We start from the raw sequence: 22,631 nt of genomic DNA, 5'->3' as shown, positions 1-22,631 counted from the left end.
CTGTGTGGTACAGTACTAGGGAGTCAAACCAGGGCCCTCATATGTGGTGATTCTGTGCTGTACATAATAAGCTATCTCCCTAGGGAGTCGGGCGGTAGTGCAGCGGGTTAAGCGCAGGCGGCGGTGCAAAGCACAAGGATCTTCCCCCCTCTCTGTCTTCCCCTCTTCTCTCCATTTCTATGTCCTATCCAACAATGACTATATCAATAACTACAACAATAAAAAACAACAATGGCAACAAAAGGGAATAAGTAAATAAATAATTTTTTTTTTTATCTATCTCCCCTAAAATAGAAATATGCTTCTTGGGGCTGGGTGGTGGTGCACCTGGTTGAGTGCACATTTTATAATGTGCAAGTACCCGGGTTCGAGCCCCTGGTCCCCAACTGCATGGGGAAAGCTTCGCAAGTGGTAAAGCTGTGTTGCAGTTGTCTCTCTCCCTCTCTGTCAGCCCCTTCCCTCTCAATTTCTGGCTGTCTCTACCTAATAAATAAAGATAATTTTAAAAAAAAATTTTAAGTAAAAGAAATGTGCTTCTGAATCTAGTAGCATTTTAGCCTCTGAGTCCTAAATGATTATGAAGTGAAATATACCAAGAAGCAGTGTGAGATCTGACTTGAGAGACTAGTTATATTTTTTATCTAATTCTTCTCTGTGTCTCCATTCTTTTCTTCTGCTAGCTCAACTAGTTTGGAAAAGTGTGAAGTTACAGAATCATGTCAGTCCAGCTATGTGAGTATCTGATGTGTATGGGAGGTGAATGTTATAAGGGTATAAAGAGGGTCACTGGTGGAGTTACTAAATAAATCTGAGCCTCCTTCTCTAGCAAGGAGTTAATTGGCAAGGGGAAAGCAACTAGATGGCTCATAAACCTTGATTTTAACTTTTGTTGTTGTTGTTGGGGGCTAGCAAGATGTTCTCACTTGGATAGTGCTCTCCTTTGTCACGTGTTGTGACCCAAGTTTGAGGTCAGCTGCCACCACATTGAAAGAAGCTTCAGGGGAGTTGGTAGATAGCATAATGGTTATGCAAAGAGACTCTCATGCCTGAGGCTCCAAAATCCCAGGTTCAAATCCCCCGTACCACCATAAGCCAGAAATGATCAGTACTTTGGTAACTTAGAGAGAGAGAGAGAGACGGAGAGACAGAGGGAGAGAAATTTAGAGGGGAGAAAGAGTTGGAGAGACACCTTCAGTCTTGCTTTCCCTGTACAGGTGGGGAGCAGGGGCTTGAACCTACATCTTTGTGCACTGTAATTTGTGTGCTTAACCAGGTGTGCCATGGCCTGGCCCCATATTTATTTACTTATCAGTTTGGTGCCTTAGGAAATGAGAGGGAAATAGAAGAAATCTTTGCAAACTCAATTGAAAATAACTTGAATTCTATTATCCTGTTCTTCACACTCTTACCTCTTTCCCTTTTCAGTAGGCAAAACTTCTCAGAAGGTCTATAACAGGATTCTCCGACTTTGTGACGCAAGAAGTCAGCCTTTGCCCCAGCACTGCTGGATTTTCTTCTTCTTGGTCATTAAGAAAGGAGTGTAATGGAGGCCACGGGAGTCATATATCTCCTTCCTGAAGAAGAACCTCGTCTTCCCCTTCTCCATGAGTGGGCATTAGTGTCTTGGACAGCTGCAGACAACAGCATAGCCTCGACTCCCAAGTTGTGGGGCACAGACTTTCAACTGACCGGCAATAGAATTCTCTTCAGGCCCCAGTTCTTTCTGCTAGAAGTGGGGTTGCTTGGACATGGTGGTTTTCTTCCCCTTCACCTACTTTTTTCTTCAGGAGCTGGACTTTCAAACTTCCTCAGGATAGACTGGCTGGCACATCACCCCCATCATAACTCTTTGTCAAGGTTTTGGGGGAGAGTAAGGGTGTTTAGCCTCCCAACCTTCTTTTTTTTTTTTTTTTTCTTTTTTTCCCCCTTAAAGAAAGGATATACGAAAACAGTTCACATTTTCAAGCCAGATAGCTTCAGATCTTCAGGAATGGTGGACAGATGCCTGCTCATAGGGCTACCCCCAAGAAGTCCTAGTGTTTGTGAAACAAAAGTGTAATGACTGACCTGCCAGGAGAGGCTGCTCTTCTACTCTCCTCTTGATGAATTGCTTACGACTGAAGGAATGCAGAGAGTGAGACTTGGGGTGAATCTCTACCCCTGTTATTAAAACAGTGGAGCAGGCACAGGGCTAGGAAATCAGAGCCCCTCCCAGGCAGCATGCTACTCACTGCCAGGCCAGACTCAACACTATTTTGCAATTTGAAATATACTCTGTTTTTCTAAATATGAAATGAATGAGCTTATCAGCTGAACATTAAGTCTGTCTCCACAGGAGATTTCTTCCTTGCTCTTCCCATCTTTTCCAACAATGTTTTGCTTCTCTGAAGTTGAGGTAGAAAGGGGGACACCTACTGTGTTTTACAGGCATTTCATATCTGGAGCTAGAGAATATCCCCTTACATTCATGGGGATTATGCAAATGTTTGCCTTGAGTCATTGCTGAGCCACATGCCCTGCATGCAGAGAACTTGGAAATGGGGACTGTAATCCCTTCCTCTCCATCTCCAAGAGTTGTGATTCTCCATCTGGGCCTCCTCTCCCTGTCACAGGGAGTTGGGGTCTGGCATCACAAACCCATTGTTGAATCCCACATGGTCCCTGGTCCCCTCCATCCCACCCTGCCTTGACTGTAGGCTAACCCCTACCCCAAGTAACTGTCTATATTAGACACCCCCAGCCAGTTTCTGACTGCCTGTCTTTGCTGCCATGTTCTTTTTTACAAGAAGGAAAGAAACAGTTCTTGCTATTTTTTTTTCATAATTTACTATTTATGATGTATTTAAGTGTTTTATTCAGGACAGAGTTCTGTAGGGGGTGGGAGGGAGTACTTAAGGGAGGGGTGGGACTTAGAGAAGGGATTGGGGAATCAACATTTTTATTAAGTGTCACAATTTGCCTCTACTTTGTAATGTTCAGAAATGGCAAATGCAATATAAAAGTGCTATCTGGTTTTAATGTATTAAACTTTCATCAGTTATTTAGACCACATTTCTCCCTGGTTCTTTTTCATATAACCATCTGTCCCACCCTCCCACCCCACCACCCAGGATGTTTTTGCTGAAGTTGCTGAACAAATGTTGCATCTTTTCTAGTTTCCCTCTTTCCTGGTTCTAATCTAAGACTGAGAAACATTCTGTTTCATTCCTGCCTTCTAGCCACCTCCACCATTTTAACAGCTTCAGCTTGAAAAGCAAAAGCTGCAGATGAACACAGAGGGAATTGATTTAGCTGTTGTGCCTCGTGCCTCGGTGGCAATTCACCTTTAAGAGTTTTCGGGACCCAAAGCTCAAAATCTTATTCAGGTTTAGGAGAAAAAGAACAGTACAAAAGAAAACTAAACTTGAGATTGGTTGACTCTAGGATTTTCTTCTTCCCCCATCTTCCCTGTCTTCTCTCTCTTTTTTTTTTCTGCTGTCACAGGGGCTTCACCACTCAGGATAGATTTTCTTATTGAAGGAGCTGTCTTTCCAGCCCCAGCGTGTAGTTTTTAAAGAGACAGAGGGATAGAGGCTGAGAGGGCTAGGTGGTGCTGCACCTGATTGAGCACACATTACCTTATGCAAGGACTTGGATTCAAGCCCCAGCTCCCCACATGAAGGGAAAAAACTTAGTGAGTGCTAAAGCATATACTGCAGGTGTGTTTCTCTCTCTTCTGAATCTTTATTGAATAGACAGAAATTAAGAGGGGAGGGAGAGATAGAGGGAAAGCGATAAGACACCTGCAGTCCTGCTTCACCACTCATGAAGCTTTCCCCCCTACAAGTGGAGACCAAGGACTTGAACCTGGGTCCTTGCATGTTGTAACCAGGTGCACCACTGCAGTTTAGTGGTATCTCTGTCTCTATCTCACCCACTCCTATCAGAGAGGGCTGACTTTTTCCAGCTGTTTTTCTATGAGGCTGATGTTTACTGTGATAGGAAATTAGAGGAAGCCAGTGGGCCAATGTGTTCCTCTAAATGAGGTGCGGCGGGGGGTGGAGAAACTTGACAGAGAATCTAGTTAACATTGCTCCTTGCCATACGTACCACTGTTCACTATTAAAATCATCACTCTGCAAATGTGTATGTGTGTGCTTGTAATCAGAAAATTGTTATCATCTATTAATAGTTTACAGAGCCCAAGAAGAACACCCACACATGTACACAAAAACATGTTAGATGTGGTAGGTTAGGTTTTGTTTCTTTGAACGAGTTGGGGGTGGGGAATTAGACATTACTCTGGGTTACCAGTGTTGGTGAAAGTTTCACTTGAGTGGTCCGGGAGGTGGCGCAGTGGATAAAGCATTGGACTCTCAAGCATGAGGTCCTGAGTTCAATCCCCAGCAGCACATGTACCAGAGTGATGTCTGGCTCTTTCTCTCTCCTATGTTTCTCATTAATAAATAAATAAATAAAATCTTTTAAAAAAAAAAAAAAAGAAAGTTTCACTTGAACATGAGCTTAGAGTCCTGGTGCTGGTCTGCTTTATTAGAGAACAAGGATGGAGAGGCCAGGCAGTGGTGGACCTGGTGAAGTGCTCATATCACCATGCGCAAGGACCCGGGTGCTGTCTCCTGCGGGGGAAGGGGGACACTTCATAAGTAGTGAAGCAGGTCTGCGTGTATCTTTATCTCAACTCCCCTCTCAATTTCGCCCTATCAAAAAAGAAAGAAAAAATACAAAAAATGGCCACCAGGAGTGGTGGATTCATAGTGCTGGCAATCCCTAGCACTGCAAAAACGGTATCATCTGTTTTCCATCTACACCATGCCTCGGCCTCGCGTGAGCTTAATGTGCAGCTTGGCGATACGAGAATCCGGCATGAAGCCCAGCCAGTCTATCTTGGAGTTACTCTCGATCGCACTCTGTCATTTCACGAACATCTCATAAAAACTGCAGCAAAGGTGGGCGCGAGGAATAACATCATTGCAAGATTGGCCAGCTCCTCATGGGGCGCGAGCGCTTCCATACTACGATCATCATCTCTGGCATTATGCTATTCCACAGAATACTGTGCCCTAGGATGGTTCCGTAGCCCCCATGTCCACTTGGTCGATTCCAAATTATATTCCTCCATGAGGATAATTTCTGGAACCATCCGTTCCACCCTGTTGCCAGTTCTTAGCAACATCGCCCCGCCAGATATTCGTCGGGATGCGGCATCATCTAAGTTCATTTTCCACGTCTACGCTCGACCGGACCTGCCAATATACGCGGATATCTTCGCCCACCCTGTCCAACGCTTGACGTCTCGTCACCCAATCTGGTCCCCTATGCCTACACTGAACTTCTCTGTTCCAGACTCTTGGAAACAGAGTTGGCAGTCAGCTGAGGTAAAGAACAAACACCTCATCACAGACCCCTGCAAGCGTCAACCTGGCTTTGACCTAGCACGTTATGATTGGGCCCTCCTCAATCACTATCGAACAGGCCATGGCCGGTGCGCCGCTATGTTCCATCGCTGGGGAGCCAGAGGTGACCCGAACTGCACCTGCGGCCACAGACAGACTATGACCCACATAGTCAACGACTGCCCCCTCTCTAGATTCAAAGGAGGTCTCGAAATTTTACATCAGGCTTAACCTGACGCTGTTGACTGGCTACGGAAGAAGGGCAAACGCTAGAAGAAGTGCTGGCAATGAACCCCTGGCCCCACCTATAGAGGAAAAGCTTCAGAAGTGGTGAAGAGGGCAGGAGTAGATAGCATAATGCTTATGGAAAGACACTCTCATGCTTGAGGCTCCAAAGTCCCAGGTTCAATCCCCTTCACCACCATTAGCCAGAGCTGAGCAGTGCTCTGGTAAAATAAAGGAAAAAAATTTTTTTAAAGAAAGTGGTGAAGAAGGGCTGCATACAGGTATATCTCTTATCTCCCCTCTCAATTTCTGTCTATCCAACAATAAAGAAATTAGGGGGGAGTCTGCGGCAGCGCAGTGGGTTATATATATGTGGCACAAAGTGCAAGTACTGGCGTAAAGATCCCGGTTCGAGCCCCCAGCTCCCCACCTGCAGGGGTGGGTCCACTTCACAAGTGGTGAAGCAGGTCTGCATGTGTCTTTCTCTCCCCCTTTCTGTCTTCCCCTCCTCTCCATTTCTCTCTGTTCTATCTAACAATGACATTAATAACAATAGGACCAGCATAAGGATCCCAGTTTGAGTCCTAGGCTCCTCACCTGCAGGGGGGAATCGCTTTTCAAGTGGTGAAGCAGGTCTGCAGGTGTCTATCTTTTTCCCCCCCACCCCCCCGTCTTCCCCTCTTCTCTCCATTTCTCTGTGTCCTGTCCAACAATGACATCAATAACAACAAATAATAATAACCACAACTACAATAAAGCAACAAGGACAACAAAAGGAAAAAAAATAGCTTCCAGGAGCAGTGGTCTCCTGGTTCAGGCACCGAGCCACAGCAATAACGAGGCAAAAAAAAAAAGATGAAGGATACCTGAGCCAAATCACTGGGATCTCAAGTGGAGGCAACAATAGAAACCCTGGTTACTCGACTGAGAAATTAGTTATTTCTTCATTATTTTTTATTTGTTTTTTAAATCTATTATTGATGGAAAGAAACTGAGAGGGGAGAGGCCATAGATCTGGGTTTGAAAGGCTGAAAACCAAAAGCTCCCCATCTGCAGGGGATTCACTACACAAGCAGTGAAGCAGGTCTGCAGGTGTCTTATCTTTCTCTCCCCCTCTCTGTCTTCCCTTACTCTCTCCATTTCTCTGTCCTATCCAACAATGACGGCATCAGTAACTACAATAATAGAACAACAAGAGCAACAAAAGGAAATAAATATTTTTTAAAAATTATTAGTGAGAGAAAGTATAGCATCACTCTGTGATGACAGAACTCAGAACCTCATGCTTGAGTCTAATGCTTTTATCTACTGCACCACCACCATCTTGATGGTTGGAATTCTCAATTACTATTTTTATTTTGTTACTTTTCTTTGCAGCCAAAGCTTAAAACTGGGGCTTTGGGGGCCGGTCGATAGTGCAGCAGTTTAAGTGCACATGGCGCACAGCACAAGGATCTGGGTTCGATCCCCCTGCTCCCTACCTGTATGGGGGTCACTTCACAAGTGGTGAAGCAGGTCTTCAGGTGTCTGTCTTTCCCCCTCTCTGTCTCCCCTTCTCTCTATTTCTATCCTATCTAACAACAACAACAATATACAAGGACAACAAAAGAGAAAAATTAGCCTTTAAGAGCAGTGGATTCATAGTGCAGGCACTGAGCCCCACTGATAAAACCCTGGAGGCAAAAAAAAACTGGGGCTTCATGTCTGCATGATTCCATCACTGCCAACAAAGTGTTTTTTTTTTTTTTGCTTTTTTTTTTTTAATTTGTTTTGGAATTAAGAGCTAAGTGGGAGATAGGGAGAGAGAGAGACTGCAGCACTGCTTCACTGCTCACTAGTGAAGCTTTCCTCCTTGCAAATGGGGACCAGGGACTTGAACCTAGGTCCTTGTGCACTGTAATGTGTGTCAATCAGGTGCACCACCACTAAGCCTCTATTTTTTTCCAACTTTATTTTATTTGATAGAAGAGAGAAGTTAAGAGGGAGGAGGGAATAAGGACAGACATTTGCAGCACTACTTCACCACTTGAAGCTTTCTCCCTTCAGGTGGGGAACCAGTGGCTTGAACCTGGGTTCTTGTGCACTTAACCAGGTACCTCACCTCCCACACACACACCTTTTTTTTTCCTAATGGGGAGAGACAAAGGAGTGACCCCACAACTGCTTCACTGCTTGTGAAACTTCCCCTAGGTGTTCTCATGTGGCTGCCGGGAGCTCAAGCCTGGGTCTTTGCACATAGTAAATTTAAGTCGCCCGTGTGAGTTATCTCTCGGCCCTACATTCTCAGTTTTCAATTTGAATTTACTCCAAAGGTTTAGTTAGTTCTCCCTGAAACTGATTAAAGAAATACTTCCCTTGGTACGAAGTTAATCTTTTAAAAATGCTGTTCCTAATGCATAAACATTGTTACTTCCTCTTTTTATAAATATTTATTTATTCCCTTTTGTTGCCTTTGTACTTATTGTTGATGTCATTGTTGTTGGATAAGATAGAGAGAAATGGTGAGAGGAGGGGGAGAGAAAGAGAGACACCTGCAGACTTGCTTCACCATTTGTGAAGTGACTCCCCTGCAGGCAGGGAGCCAGGGGCTGGAACCTGGATTCTTACTCTGGTCCTTGCCCTTTGCGCCACCTGAGCTTAAGCCGCTAGGTGTTACTTACTCTTTAATAAACTGCAACTGCCAAGTGGAAGAGGTTATCTCATGGAGAAAAAAAAAAGATTCTCTCTTATGGTCAAAGGGTCCCTCTAGTGGTGAGCAGCTTCTTCTGCACATTCCATGGGGATAGACCAAAATCTGTATTCAGCTACAAGTATGACTAAAAGGGAAATCAGAACCATAGAATAATGATACTGGAAGAGTCAGGCGGTAGCGCAGTGGATTAAACGCATATGGCGCCAAGCATAAGGACCAGCGTGAGGATTCCGGTTCAACCCCCCCCCCCAACCTCAGGGTAGTCACTTCATAGGCGCTGAAGCAATCTGCAGGTGTCTATCTTTCTCTCCCCCTTTGTCTTCCCCTCCTCTCTGTCCTATCCAACAACGAGGACATCAATAACAACAACAACAACAATAAAACAACAAGGGCAACAAAAGGGAATAAATAAATATTTTAAAAATCTTTTTAAAAAAGAATGATACTGGAAAACCTGGGTTTTTTTTCTTTTACTGTTTTTATTTTATTTCCCCTTTTGTTGCCCTTGTTGTCTTTTTCTTGTTGTTGTAGTTATTATTGTTGTTATTGATGTCGCTGTTGTTGGATAGGACAGAGAGAACTGGAAAGAGGAGGAAAAGACAGAGAGGGGGAGAGAAAGACACCTGCAGACCTGCTTCACCGCCTGTGAAGCGACTCCCCTGCAAGTGGGGAGCCAGGGGCTCGAACCGATATCCTTATGCCGGTCCTTGCGCTTTGCGCCACATGCGCTTAACCTGCTGCGCTACCGCCCGACTCCCCTCTTTTACTGTTTTTAAAAAATATTTGTTTATCTATTTACTTAATGAGTAACGGCTTGTGGTGATAAGGATTGAATCTGGGACCTGTTTTACTGACTTGTGTCTATATTTGAGAATATACATATATATGTTTACATATATATGTATATATTTCAGTGTTTTTTTTTATCAGAGCACTAATAAGCTCTTTTTTTTTAAAAAAAAAGATTTTATTTGGGAGTCGGGCGGTAGCGCAGTGGGTTAAGCGCAGGTGGCGCAAAGCGCAAGGACCAGCGTAAGGATCCGGGTTCCAGCACCCCGCTCCCCACCTGCAGGGGAGTCGCTTCACAGGCGGTGAAGCAGGTCTGCAGGTGTCTATCTTTCTCTCCCCCCTCTGTCTTCCCCTCCTCTCTCCATTTCTCTCTGTCCTATCCAATAACAACCACATCAATAACAACAACAATAATAACTACGACAACAATAAAAAAAGACAACAATCCCCAGAGCCCCACCCTACTAGGGAAAGAGAGAGGCAGACTGGGAGTATGGACCGACCAGTCAAAGCCCATGTTCAGCGGGGAAGCAATTACAGAAGCCAGACCTTCTACCTTCTGCAACCCTCAATGACCCTGGGTCCATGTTCCAAGAGGGATAGAGAATGGGAAAGCTACTGGGGAGGGGGTGGGATATGGAGATTGAGCGGTGGGAATTGTGTGGAGTTGTACCCCTCCTACCCTATGGTTTTGTTAATTAATCCTTTCCTAAATAAAAAAATAAAAATTAAAAAAAAAGACAACAAGGGCAACAAAAGGGAAAATAATTAATTAATTAATTAAAATTTTATTTATTCATTAATGAGAAAGATAGGAGGAGAGAGAGAAAGAGCCAGACATCACCCTGGTACATGTGCTGCTGGGGATTGAACTCAGGACCTGCTGCTTGAGAATCTAATGCTTTATCCACTGCACCACCTCCTGGATCACACACTGATAAGCTCTTTTTTTTTTTTTAAAGATTTTATTTATTTATGAAAAAGATAGGAAGAGAGAGAAAGAACCAGACATCACTCTGGCACATGTGCTGCCAGGGATCGAATTCAGAACCTCATGCTTGAGAGTCCAAAGCTTTATCATTGCGCCAACTCCCAGACCAAGTGATAAGCTCTTATGGTGGTTTGGGAGATTGAACTTTTTAAAAATATTTATTTATTCCCTTCTGTTGCTCTTGTTGAGGAGATTGAACTTTGAACATTGAATCAGAGACTTGGAGCATTTTTTCATGTTTCTCAGCCTTTTGGATCTCTTCTGTGGTGAATATTCTGTCCATGTCCTCCCCCCATTTTTGGATGGGGTTATTTGTTGTCTTGTTGTTGACTTTGGCAAGCTCTTTATATATGTTGGTTATTAAACTCTTATCTGATGTATGGCATGTAAAGATCTTCTCCCATTCTGTGAGGGGTCTCTTGGTTTGGGGTAGTGGTCTCTTTTGCTGTGAAGAAGCTTTTCTTTTTTTTAAATTTATTTATTCCCTTTTGTTGCCCTTGTTGCTTTTTATTGTTGTAGTTGATGTCATTGTTGTTGGATAGGACAGAGAGAACTGGAGAGAGGAGGGGAAGACAGAGGGGGAGAGAAAGACAGACACCTGCAAACCTGCTTCACTATCTGTGAAGCTCCCCTGCAGGTGGGGAGCCGGGGGTTTGAACCGGGATCCTTACATCGGTCCTTGTGCTTTGCGCCACCTGCGCTTAACCCACTACACTACTGCCCGACTCCCTGTGAAGAAGCTTTTGAGTTTTTTATTTTTATTTATTTATTTATTTTAAATTTATTTCTTTATTGGGGAATTAATGTTTTACATTCAACAGTAAATACAATAGTTTGTACATGCATAACATTCCCCAGATTCCCATTTAACAATACAACCCCCACTATGTCATTTATCATCCTTCATGGACCTGTATTCTCCCCACCCACCCCAGAGTCTTTTACTTGGGTGCAATACGCCAATTCCATTTCAGGTTCGACTTGTGTTTTCTTTTCTGATCTTGTTTTTCAACTTCTGCCTGAGAGTGAGATCATCCCATATTCATCCTTCTGTTTCTGACTTATTTCACTCAACATGATTTTTTCAAGGTCCATCCAAGATCGGCTGAAAACGGTGAAGTCACCATTTTTTACAGCTGAGTAGTATTCCATTGTGTATATAGACCACAACTTGCTCAGCCACTCATCTGTTGTTGGACACCTGGGTTGCTTCCAGGTTTTGGCTATTACAAATTGTGCTGCCAAGAACATAAGTGTACACAGATCTTTTTGGATGGATGTGTTGAGTTCCTTAGGATATGTCCCCAGAAGAGGAATTGCAGGGTCATAGGGTAGGTCCATTTCTAGCCTTCTGAGAGTTCTCCAGACTGTTCTCCACAGAGGTTGGACCAATTGACATTCCCACCAGCAGTGCAGGAGGGTTCCTTTGACCCCCCACACCCTCTCCAGCATTTGCTGCTGTTACCTTTTCTGATGTATGACATTCTCACAGGAGTGAAGTGATATCTCATTTTTGTCTTGATTTGCATTTCTCTGACAATCAGAGACTTGGAGCATTTTTTCATGTGTTTCTCAGCCTTTTGGATCTCTTCTGTGGTGAATATTCTGTCTATGTCCTCCCCCCATTTTTGGATGGGGTTATTTGTTGTCTTGTTGTTGAGTCTGGCAAGCTCTTTATATATGTTGGTTATTAAACTCTTATCTGATGTGTGACATGTAAAGATCTTCTCCCATTCTGTGAGGGGTCTCTTGGTTTGGGTAGTGGTTTCTTTTGCTGTGCAGAAGCTTTTTAATTTGATGTAGTCCCATAGGTTTATACTTGCCTTAGTCTTCTTTGTAATTGGATTCGTTCTGAAAGGTCTCCTATAAACAACCAGACCACCACAAATAGGACATAGATCAAAACACTCTAAAACTCTACAAGAATGGCGTTAAAATATCTTCAATCTTTGATATCAATAAATGTCAATGGCCTGAATTCACCTATTAAAAGACACAGATTAGGAAGATGGATCAGAAAATACAACCCAACAATATGCTGTCTACAGGAAACCCACCTAACTCAACAAGACAAACACAGACTTAAAGTGAAAGGATGGAAAACTATCATACAAGCCAATGGCCCACAAAGAAGGGCAAGAGCAGCTATTCTCATATCTGACATGATAGACTTTAAAATAGATAAGATTAAAAAAGATAGGAATGGACACTACTTAATGCTCAGAGGATGAGTCAATCAAGAGGACTTAACAATTATTAACATCTATGCACCCAATGAGAAGCCATCTAAATACATCAAGCTTCTACTGAAAGAGCTACAGCAATATATTAACAGTAACACAATCATAGTAGGGGACTTCAACACCCCACTCTCTCAACTTGACAGATCATCCAGGCAGAAAATCAATAAAGACATAAGGGAGCTAAATGAAGAGATAGGTAAACTAGAACTATTGGACATTTTCAGAGTCATTCATCCCAAGAAACTGGAATACACATTTTACTCAACTCCACATGGGTCATTCTCAAGGATAGACCATATGTTAGGCCACAAAGACAGCATCAGCCAATTCAAGAGCATTGAAATCATCCCAAGCATCTTCTCAGAACACAGTGGAATTAAACTAACACTTAACAATCAACAAATCAACAAAATTAGTAACAAATCAACAAAAAATCAATCAAATTAGTAACAATCAACAAAAAATTAGTAACAGTGCCAAAATGTGGAAGCTCAACAGTACACTTCTTAACAACTTCTGGGTCAAAGAGGAAATCAAAATGTTTCGAGAGTTCAATGAAAATGAAGACACAAGCTATCAAAATATTTGGGACACAGCTAAAGCAGTCCTAAGAGGGAAGTTCATAGCTATACAAGCACACATTAGGAAACAAGAAAAAGCACAAATAAACAGCCTGATTGCATATCTTAAAGACCTAGAAGAAGAACAACAAAGGAACCCTAAAGCAACCAGAAGGACAGAAATCACTAAAGTTAGGGCAGAAATAAATAACATTGAGAATAGGAAAACCACACAAAAGATCAATGAAAGTAAATGTTGGTTCTTCGAAAGAGTAAACAAAATCGACAAACCTTTAGCCAGACTCACAAAAGAAAAAAGGGAGAAGACCCAAATAAATAGGATAGTAAATGAAACAGGAGATATCACAACAGACACCGCAGAAATTCAACATATCATGCGAGGCTTCTATGAACCAAGCTAGAGAACCTGGAAGAAATGGACGATTTCCTAGCTACCTACCAACTTCCAAAACTAAGTAAAGAGGAAGTGGATAACATGAACAGGCCCATCACAGCTAATGAAATTGAAACAGTTATCAAAAATCTCCCCAAAAATAAAAGTCCTGGACCAGATGATTTTACAAATGAATTCTACAAAATCTTCAAAGAAGAACTAATACCTCTACTTTTAAAAGTCTTCGAGAAGATTGAAGTCATTGGAATAATCCCTGCCAGCTTCTATGAAGCCAACATCACCCTGATACCAAAAGCAGACAGGGACACAACCAAAAAAGAAAACTACAGACCAATATCTCTGATGAACATAGATGCTAAAATATTGAACAAAATTCTAGCCAACCAGATACAGCAGTATATCAAAAAGATTGTTTATCATGACCAAGTGGGGTTTATCCCAGGCATGCAAGGTTGGTTTAATATACGTAAATCAATCAATGTGATCTACCACATCAACAAAAGCAAGACCAAAAACCACATGGTCATATCAATAGATGCAGAGAAAGCCTTTGACAAAATACAACATCCCTTTATGATCAAAACACTACAAAAAATGGGAATAGATGGAAAATTCCTGAAGATAATGGAGTGTTGTTAAAATTCGGAGGCTCCAGCTGACCGGGCTAGCTTCACAGGCGGGTAACAGAGACGACCAGAGACATATGGCTGAGCAGGGAAGCTGTATTTCTTTATTCAGGAACAACGATTCATAAACTAAACCAAACTAATCACCAAACAGAACTCTGCTGCGTCTTTGCCCCGCGACGGTGCCAAGCACTCTCTAACTCTGCAACTCTGCCACTCTCGAACTCTGCAACTCTGGAACCCCCTCGGGGTTCCTTGGGGCGAGGCCAAGCGGGCCGCGAAACTAGCAGGACTGATCCAAATTTTCTTGGCAGGGGTAGAGCTAGAACAACCCAATGTAAAGCATACAACAATGGAGTGTATATATAGCAAACCTACAGCCAACATCATACTCAATGGTGAAAAACTGGAAGCATTTCCCCTCAGATCAGGTACTAGACAGGGCTGCCCACTATCACCATTACTATTCAACATAGTGTTGGAAGTTCTTGCCATAGCAATCAGGCAGGAGCAAGGAATTCAAGGCATACAGATTGGAAGAGAAGAAGTCAAACTCTCCTTATTTGCAGATGACATGATAGTATACATGGAAAAACCTAAGGAATCCAGCAAGAAGCTTTTGGAAATCATCAGGCAATACAGTAATGTGTCAGGCTATAAAATTAACATTCAAAAGTCAGTGGCATTCCTATATGCAAACACTAAATTAGAAGAAATTGAAATCCAGAAATCAGTTCCTTTTACTATAGCAACAAAAACAATAAAATATCTAGGAGTAAATCTAACCAAGGAAGTGAAAGACTTGTATACTGAAAATTATGAGTCCCTACTCAAAGAAATAGAAAAAGACACAAAGAAGTGGAAAGATATTCCATGTTCATGGGTTGGAAGAATTAACATCATCAAAATGAATATATTACCCAGAGCCATCTACAAATTTAATGCTATTCCCCATCAAGATCCCAAGCACATTTTTAGGAGAATAGAAAAAATGCTACAAATGTTTATCTGGAACCAGAAAAGACCTAGAATTGCCAAAACAATCTTGAGAAAAAAAGAACAGAACTGGAGGCATCACACTCCCAGATCTCAAACTGTATTATAGGGCCATTGTCATCAAAACTGCTTGGTACTGGAAAATGAACAGACACACTGACCAGTGGAATAGAATTGAGAGCCCAGAAATGAGGCCCCACACCTATGGACATCTAATCTTTGACAAAGGGGCCCAGACTATTACATGGGGAAAGCAGAGTCTCTTCAACAAATGGTGTTGGAAACAATGGGTTGAAACATGCAGAAGAATGAAACTGAATCACTTCTTCTTCTAGCGTTTGCTCACTGAATCACTGTATTTCACCAAATACAAAAGTAAATTCCAGGTGGATCAAGGACTTGGATGTTAGACCACAAACTATCAAATACTTAGAGGAAAATATTGGCAGTACTTTTTTCCACATAAATTTTAAAGACATTTTCAATGAAACGAATCCAATTACAAAGAAGACTAAGGCAAGTATAAACCTATGGCACTACATCAAATTAAAAAGCTTCTGCACAGCAAAAGAAACCACTACCTAAACCAAGAGACCCCTCATAGAATGGGAGAAGATCTTTACATGTCACACATCAGATAAGAGTTTAATAACCAACATATATAAAGAGCTTGCCAGACTCAACAACAAGACAACAAATAACCCCATCCAAAGATGGGGGGAGGACATGGACAGAATATTCACCACAGGAGAGATCCAAAAGGCTGAGAAACACATGAAAAAATGCTCCAAGTCTCTGATTGTCAGAGAAATGCAAATCAAGACAACAATGAGATATCAGTTCACTCCTGTGAGAATGTCATACATCAGAAAAGGGAACAGCAGCAAATGCTGGAGAGGGTGTGGGGGGTCAAAGGAACCCTCCTGCACTGCTGGTGGGAATGTCAATTGGTCCAACCTCTGTGGAGAACAGTCTGGAGAACTCTCAGAAGGCTAGAAATGGACCTACCCTATGACCCTGCAATTCCTCTCTTAGGGATAGATCCTAAGGAACCCAACACATCCATCCAAAATGATCTGTGTACACATATGTTCTTGGCAGCACAATTTGTAATAGCCAAAACCTGGAAGCAACCCAGGTGTCCAACAACAGATGAGTGGCTGAGCAAGTTGTGGTCTATATACACAATGGAATACTACTCAGCTGTAAAAAATGGTGACTTCACCGTTTTCAGCCGATCTTGGATGGACCTTGAAAAAATCATGTTGAGTGAAATAAGTCAGAAACAGAAGGATGAATATGGGATGATCTCACTCTCAGGCAGAAGTTGAAAAACAAGATCAGAAAAGAAAACACAAGTCGAACCTGAAATGGAATTGGCGTATTGCACCAAAGTAAAAGACTCTGGTGTGGGTGGGTGGGGAGAATACAGGTCAATGAAAGATGATGAATGACATAGTGGGGGTTGTATTGTTAAATGGGAATCTGGGGAATGTTATGCATGTACAAACTATTGTATTTACTGTTGAATATAAAATATTAATTCCCCAATAAAGAAATAAATTTTTTAAAAAAAAGAAAAATAAAGTTTCTACAGCTATATATAAGTTGCTGGGTATTATACAGCAAACCCTAACAAAGGGACTTTTCAATGTTAACCCAATTACCAAATAATGAGATAACAATAACTAAACATTGTCTTCTTGAACCCTAAGACAGCAGGAACCTCACATTTCCACTATAGAGCCTATATTTTCCCCCAGTCCTGGAACGTTACGGTGGAGCCCACTTTTCTGCATGCTGCTCTCAATTCAAATCAAATAATACTGCATCCGCGGATCGCAACCTAATCAATGCAACGAGTGCCACCTCAACATGCTTCACTTCGGACTGTGTCCAGAGACTTCAGGTGTGGAATGACAACCCTTCAGCTTCATCACTCGGCTGAGACCTTTCCTTTCATAGTATTCTCTAATTCCATTCCAGGTGGTCCACTCCCCAATAAAGTCCCCAGACATAGATATATTCCAGGTCCCCTGAGATAGAGCATATGTTCACATGTGCCCATAAACGAGGGAAAAATATATACCTGAAAGCAGAAGTACACAAGAGTGTGCAGGGAGTAGCCCCCTCAACACTTCATCTGCACTATTCCAGTCTTTAGGTCCATGATTGTTCAACAATTTGTTTGGCTTTGTATGCTAACTCTCTTTTCAGCCACCAGGTTCCGGATGCCAGCATGATGCCAACCAGACTTCCCTGAACTGACGACCCCACCAATGTGTCTTGGAGCTCCACTTCCCCAGAGACCCACCCTACTAGTGAAAGAGAGAGTCAGACTGGAAGTATGGATAGACCAGGCTATGCCCATTTCAGCAGGGAAGCAATTACAGAAGCCAGACCTTTCACTTTCTGCAACCCACAATGACCCAGGGTCCATACTCCCTGGGAAATAGAGAATGGGAAGGCTATCAGGGGAGGGAATGGGATATGTAGATCGGGTTGTGGGAATTGTGTGGAGCTGTACCCCTCTTATCCTAGGGTTTTGTTAATGTCTCCTTTCTTAAATAAAAAAATAATAAAAATAAATAAAGCTTCCTCTGTAATTTGTCTAAGATCCTTCTTGCAGGGAACCCCACTAAAGAACCAGAAAGGAGGGTGGGGGTAGATAGCATAATGGTTTGCAAACAGACTGTCATGCTTGAGGCTCCAAAGTCCCAGGTTCCATCCCCTGCACCACCATAAGCCAGAGCTGAACAGTATTCTGGTGGAGGGGGAAAAAATATAGGGCCCCACCTGTGACTTCAGAGACTCAGGCTTGAGAGTCCCTTTGCATAACCATTATGCTATCTACCCTCCGCCCCCTTAATTTTTTTGCCTCCAGGGTTATCGATGGGGCTGGGTGCCTGCACTACGAATCCACTACTCCTGGAGGCCATTTTTCCCATTTTGTTGCCCTAGTTGTTGTTACTCCCCCTCCCCCCCCCTTTTTTTTTTTTTTAAGATTTTATTTATTGGTTAGAAGTGATAGAAGAGGAAGAACCGGGACTCAGGTGTTAGCACAGCAGTTGTTAAGCGCACGTGGCGCAAAGCGCAAGGAGAAAGGATCCGCCTAAGGATCCAGGTTCAAGCCCCCGGCTCCCCACCTGCAGGGGAGTCTCTTCACAGGTGGTGAAGCAGGTCTCAGGTGTCTAGCTTTCTCTCCCCCTTTCTGTCTTCCCCTCCTCTCTCCATTTCTCTGTCCTACCCAACAACGACGACAACAATAATAATTAAAACAACAATAAAGCAACAAGGGCAAAAAAAAAAAAAGGAATAAATAAATAAATAATTTTTAAAAAGAAGAAGAAGAGAAGGAGGAGGAACCAGACATCATTCTGATACATGTGCTGCTGGGGATTGAACTCAGGGCCTCATGCTTGAGAGTCCAGTGCCTTACCCACTGCGCAGCCACCTCCTGGACTACCTTTTTAAAAAAAAAATTTTTTTTTTATTTATTCCCTTTTGTTGCCCCTGTTGTTTTATTGTTGTAGTTATTATTGTTATTGATGTTGTTGTTGTTGGATAGGACAGGGAGAAATGCAGAGAGGAGGGGAAAACAGAGAGGAGGAGAGAAAGACACCTGCAGACCTGCTTCATCACCTGTGAAGCGACTTACCTTTTTTTAAAAAATTTTTTATTATATTTATTTATTTTCCCTTTTGTTGCCCTTGTTTTTTTTATTGTTGCTGTTATTGATGTTGTCATTGTTGGATAGGACGGAGAGAAATGGAGAGGGGAGGGGAAGACAGAGAGGGGGAGAGAAAGACAGACACCTGCAGATCTGCTTAACCACCTTTGAAGCGACTCCCCTGCAAGTGGGGAGCTGGGGGTTCGAACCGGGATCTTTACTCCGGTCCTTGAGCTTTGCTTAACCGCTGTGCTACCACCCAACTCCCGCGACTTACCTTTTTTTAAATTTTTTTTTTTTAAGATTTTATTTATTTATTTATTCCCTTTTGTTGCCCTTGTTGTTTTATTGTTGTCGTTGTTGGATAGGACAGAGAGAAATGGAGGGAGGAGGGGAAGACAGGGGGGAGAGAAAGACAGACACCTGCAGACCTGCTTCACCGCCTGTGAAGAGACTCCCCTGCAGGTGGGGAGCCCGGGGCTCGAACCGGGATCTTTATGCCGGTCCTTGCGCTTTGCGCCACGTGCTTAATTTTTTTTTAACCAGGGTACTGTTTAGCTCTGGCTTATGGTGGAGCGGGGGATTGAACCTGGGACTTTGGAGCCTCAGGCATGAGAGTCCGTTTGCATAACCATTATGCTATCTACCCCCCGTCCTTTTTTAGAAAAAAAAAAAATTTCCCGAACCCGCCCAAATGTTACTTTTATTGATGTTGCGCCTACAAGTCCCAGCATGCATCGCGGAAGGTAGAGGCGGGACCAGCGAGCTCCGCTGATGCCTGTGATTGGTCAGGAGCACTGGGCCAATTGGAAGCGTTGTTGTTAAGAAGTCTGGAAACACAGTTCGGGAAGAGAGAAGGTGGCAAGATGGTGTTGGAAAGCACTATGGTCTGGTGAGTAGCTACCTAGGGGCCTTATGGAGTCGAGACCGGGTCCGGGGCGAGCACAGCGCGGAGGCTGCCAGGGGCTGAGATGGCGGCGGGGGGCTGACGGTCGACCTGTAGCTTTGGGCCGGGAGGGAGGAGCCACAGAGACTTCCTGAGTCATCCCGGGAGCGGGAGTGTCGGCGGCGTAGGGACCCCTCGGCCCCCAGGGGCCTGTGGCCGGGCCCTGCTGCCCTTGTCTAGTCTTGCGCTCTCTGCTCTTGACCAGCGCTGCGTCTGTCCGCGACAGACTTTGTTTCTGGAATCCACCCGAGAGAGTCCTCAGCCCTTCTCTCAAAATAGTAGCTATTAAGAGAGATTAGGCCGGGTGGTGGCGCACCTGGTAGAGAGCACAAGTTGTCATGCTGGAGACCTGAGTTGAAGCCCCTGATCGCCACCTGCGGAATGGGGGGAGGGCGGCTTGACGAGCTGTGAAAGTGTGGTTGTCTTCTTTCTGTCTTCTGTCATTCACCTCTATCAAACAGGAAAGGGGGAGGAGGTTGCAAATCCCTCCACCCGCCCTGTCACTTGCCTCTGTCTCTTGTCCCCGTAACATCACAGGTAGTATTTGCAGATTGCCGCACTCAGAGCTTTCGCCATTCGACGTAAATTTCTCTGCATCGTGCAGACAACGATATGGAAACTCAACAGTCTTATAAAACTTGCTCAGAGCCACACAGTTAATCTAGTGTTGGAGCCACGGATTTTTTTTTTTTTTAACTCAGGGCAGTCTGATACAACTTATCTCCTTGGATTGAGTACTTAGTCTGAGTTGTAGTAGAAGCTCAAGACACACACACTTGCAAAGTTTCAAGCATATTACTTTTTTAGCATGAGCATAGAATATAGTGCAGAGTAGTACAGAGATGCGCTGACCAGTAATTGAAGGAAGCAAACACTCCAGAGTTTTCTTTTGGGAGAATAGCAGCACCAGATAAAACGGATGCCTTGTTCAATTTTAATTTCAGATAGACAGTGATTAATTTATTTACTTGTTTATTACTAGAGCTCTCCTCAGCTCTGGATTATGTTGGTGTGGGGCATTGAACCTGAGACCGCGAAGCTATAGGCATGAGAGTCTCTTAGCATAATCATGCTGTTAAATTATGCTACTTCCTACCTAAATAGTGATTTTGAACGTTAAAAATTGCTGTGGGGCCACACCAAACAAAGTGTGTGCCTTAATTTTTTTATTTTTATTTTTTACCAGAGCACTGCTCAGCTCTGGCTTGTGGTGGTATGTGTGTGTGGGGTTAAACCTGGAACTTTGGAGCTTCAGGCATGACAGCCTCCTTTGCATAACTATTATGCTATCTACCCCTGCCTTTATTTATTTATTTATTTTAGATAGAGGCAGAGTGAAATAAACCACAGTACCAAAGCTTCCTCCAGTTCAGTGAGGGCTGGCATTAATCCTAGGTGGTACACGTGCCATGGCAATACAATATCCAAGTGAGTTATTTTGCTGGCTGCCTCCTTAAATTAAAATAATAATAAATAAACATTGAGTATTGCAAACCAAAGGTGATTTACAGTTCATTTAAAATAAAAGTAGGTTTAAGTATGTTCCAAATATTGCATGGGACATACATTAAAAAAATTATTCTGGTGGTCCAGGAGGCGGTGCAGTGGTAAAGCTTTGGACTCTCAAGCATGAGGTCCTGGGTTCGATCCCCGGCAGCACATGTGCCAGAGTGATGTCTGGTTCTTTCTCTCTCCTATCTTTCTCATAAATAAATAAATAAAATCTTAAACAAAAATTATTCTGGGGGAGTCGGGTGGTAGTGCAGCGGGTTAAGCACACCTGATGCAAAACGCAAGGACTGGCTTAAGGATCCCAGTTCAAGCCCCTGGCTCCCCACCTGCAGGGGAGTTGCTTCACAGGCGGTGAAGCAGGTCTGCAGGTGTCTGTCTTTCTCTCCCTCTGTCTTCCCCTCCTCTCTCCATTTCTCTCTGTCCTATCTAACAACGATGACATCAATAACTACATCTATAACTACAACAATAAAGAAAAAACAAGGGTAAGAAAAAGGAAAATAATTTTTTTTTTTAAATTTATTTATTTATTAATGAGAAAGATAGGAGGAGAGAGAGAAAGAACCAGACATCACTCTGGTACATGTGCTGCCAGGAATTGAACTCAGGACCTCATGCTTGAGAGTCCAATTCTTTATCCACTATACTACCTCCTGGACCACAGGAAAATAAATTTTAAAAAAGATTAAAAAAAATTATTCTGGGGGAGTCAGGCACATAGCAAGGACCTGCCTAAGGATCCTGGTTTGAGCCCCCAGCTTCCGACCTGCGGGGGAGTGGATTCACAAGCAGTGAAGCAGGTCTGCAGGTGTCTTATCTTTCTCTCTCCCTCTCTATCTCCCCCTCCTTTCTCAATTTCTCTCTGTCCTATCCAACAACAACAATGGAAAAATGGCCTCCAGGAGCAGCCCCAGCAATAACCCTGGAGGCAGAAAAAATTATTTATCTAAAGTTCAAATTTAAGTAGGAGACCTGTATTTTTGTTTGCTAAAGCTGGAAACTCTGGGAGAGCTTGTTAAATTAGAGGTCAGGATCTTGGAACTCCCAGATCTGTGTTTTCTGATACCAGCTGTTAGTGAATTAGAATGTTGGTGAATCATTCACTTTGAAAAAATGGTGCTATCTATTGGCTGTAGGACAGAGAATGTGTCTGTGGTGATGCTCTGTGATCTTTGTAGCACTGTACAATTATTATTATTATTATTTTGCCTCCATGGTTATTGCTGGAGCTCAGTGCCTGCATTATGAATCCACCACTCCTGGTAACCATTTTGTTGTTGTTGGATAGGACAGAGAGAAATTGAGAAAGGAGGGGAAGACAGGAGGAGAGAAAGACACCTGCAGACCTGCTTCACTGCTTGTGAAGCGACCACCAACCCCCCCCCCCACCGCAGGTGGGGAGCCAGGGGCTTGAACTGGGATCCTTATGCCCGTCCTTGTGCTTCATGCCATATGCACTTAACCCGCTTAAATATTTTTTATTGCATAGAGACAGAAATTAAGAGAGGAGGGTAAGATAGAGAGGGAAAGAGACAGAGAAACACCTGCAGCCCTGCTTCACCACTTGTGAAGC

The 22,631-nt window shown here is 43.2% G+C and overlaps 1 protein-coding gene across 6 annotated transcripts in view; it reads left to right on the top strand.

Moving 5' to 3' along the window:
- The window catches only part of LOC103120293 (26S proteasome non-ATPase regulatory subunit 4), a 104,096-nt gene that overhangs the window by 67,287 nt on the left and 14,178 nt on the right, over window positions 1–22,631 (top strand). For 3 of the 6 annotated variants that reach the window (XM_060201717.1, XM_060201718.1, XM_016191508.2), the window contains 2 exons: window positions 681–732; window positions 1,426–4,126. The exons of 1 other annotated variant lie outside the window; for it this stretch is intronic. In XM_060201717.1, the coding sequence (XP_060057700.1) occupies window positions 681–732; window positions 1,426–1,428 (55 nt within the window). In that variant the 3' untranslated portion in view covers window positions 1,429–4,126. Of the gene's footprint in view, window positions 1–680; window positions 733–1,425; window positions 4,127–19,373; window positions 19,493–22,631 lie in introns of those variants that run through there. 2 more of the 6 variants (XM_016191510.2, XM_007530642.3) reach the window with 2 other exon arrangements.

This window comes from Erinaceus europaeus, chromosome 11 (genome assembly GCF_950295315.1).
Source record: "Erinaceus europaeus chromosome 11, mEriEur2.1, whole genome shotgun sequence".
NCBI lineage: Eukaryota > Metazoa > Chordata > Mammalia > Eulipotyphla > Erinaceidae > Erinaceus > Erinaceus europaeus.
This window is presented reverse-complemented; position numbering and strand designations above follow the sequence as displayed.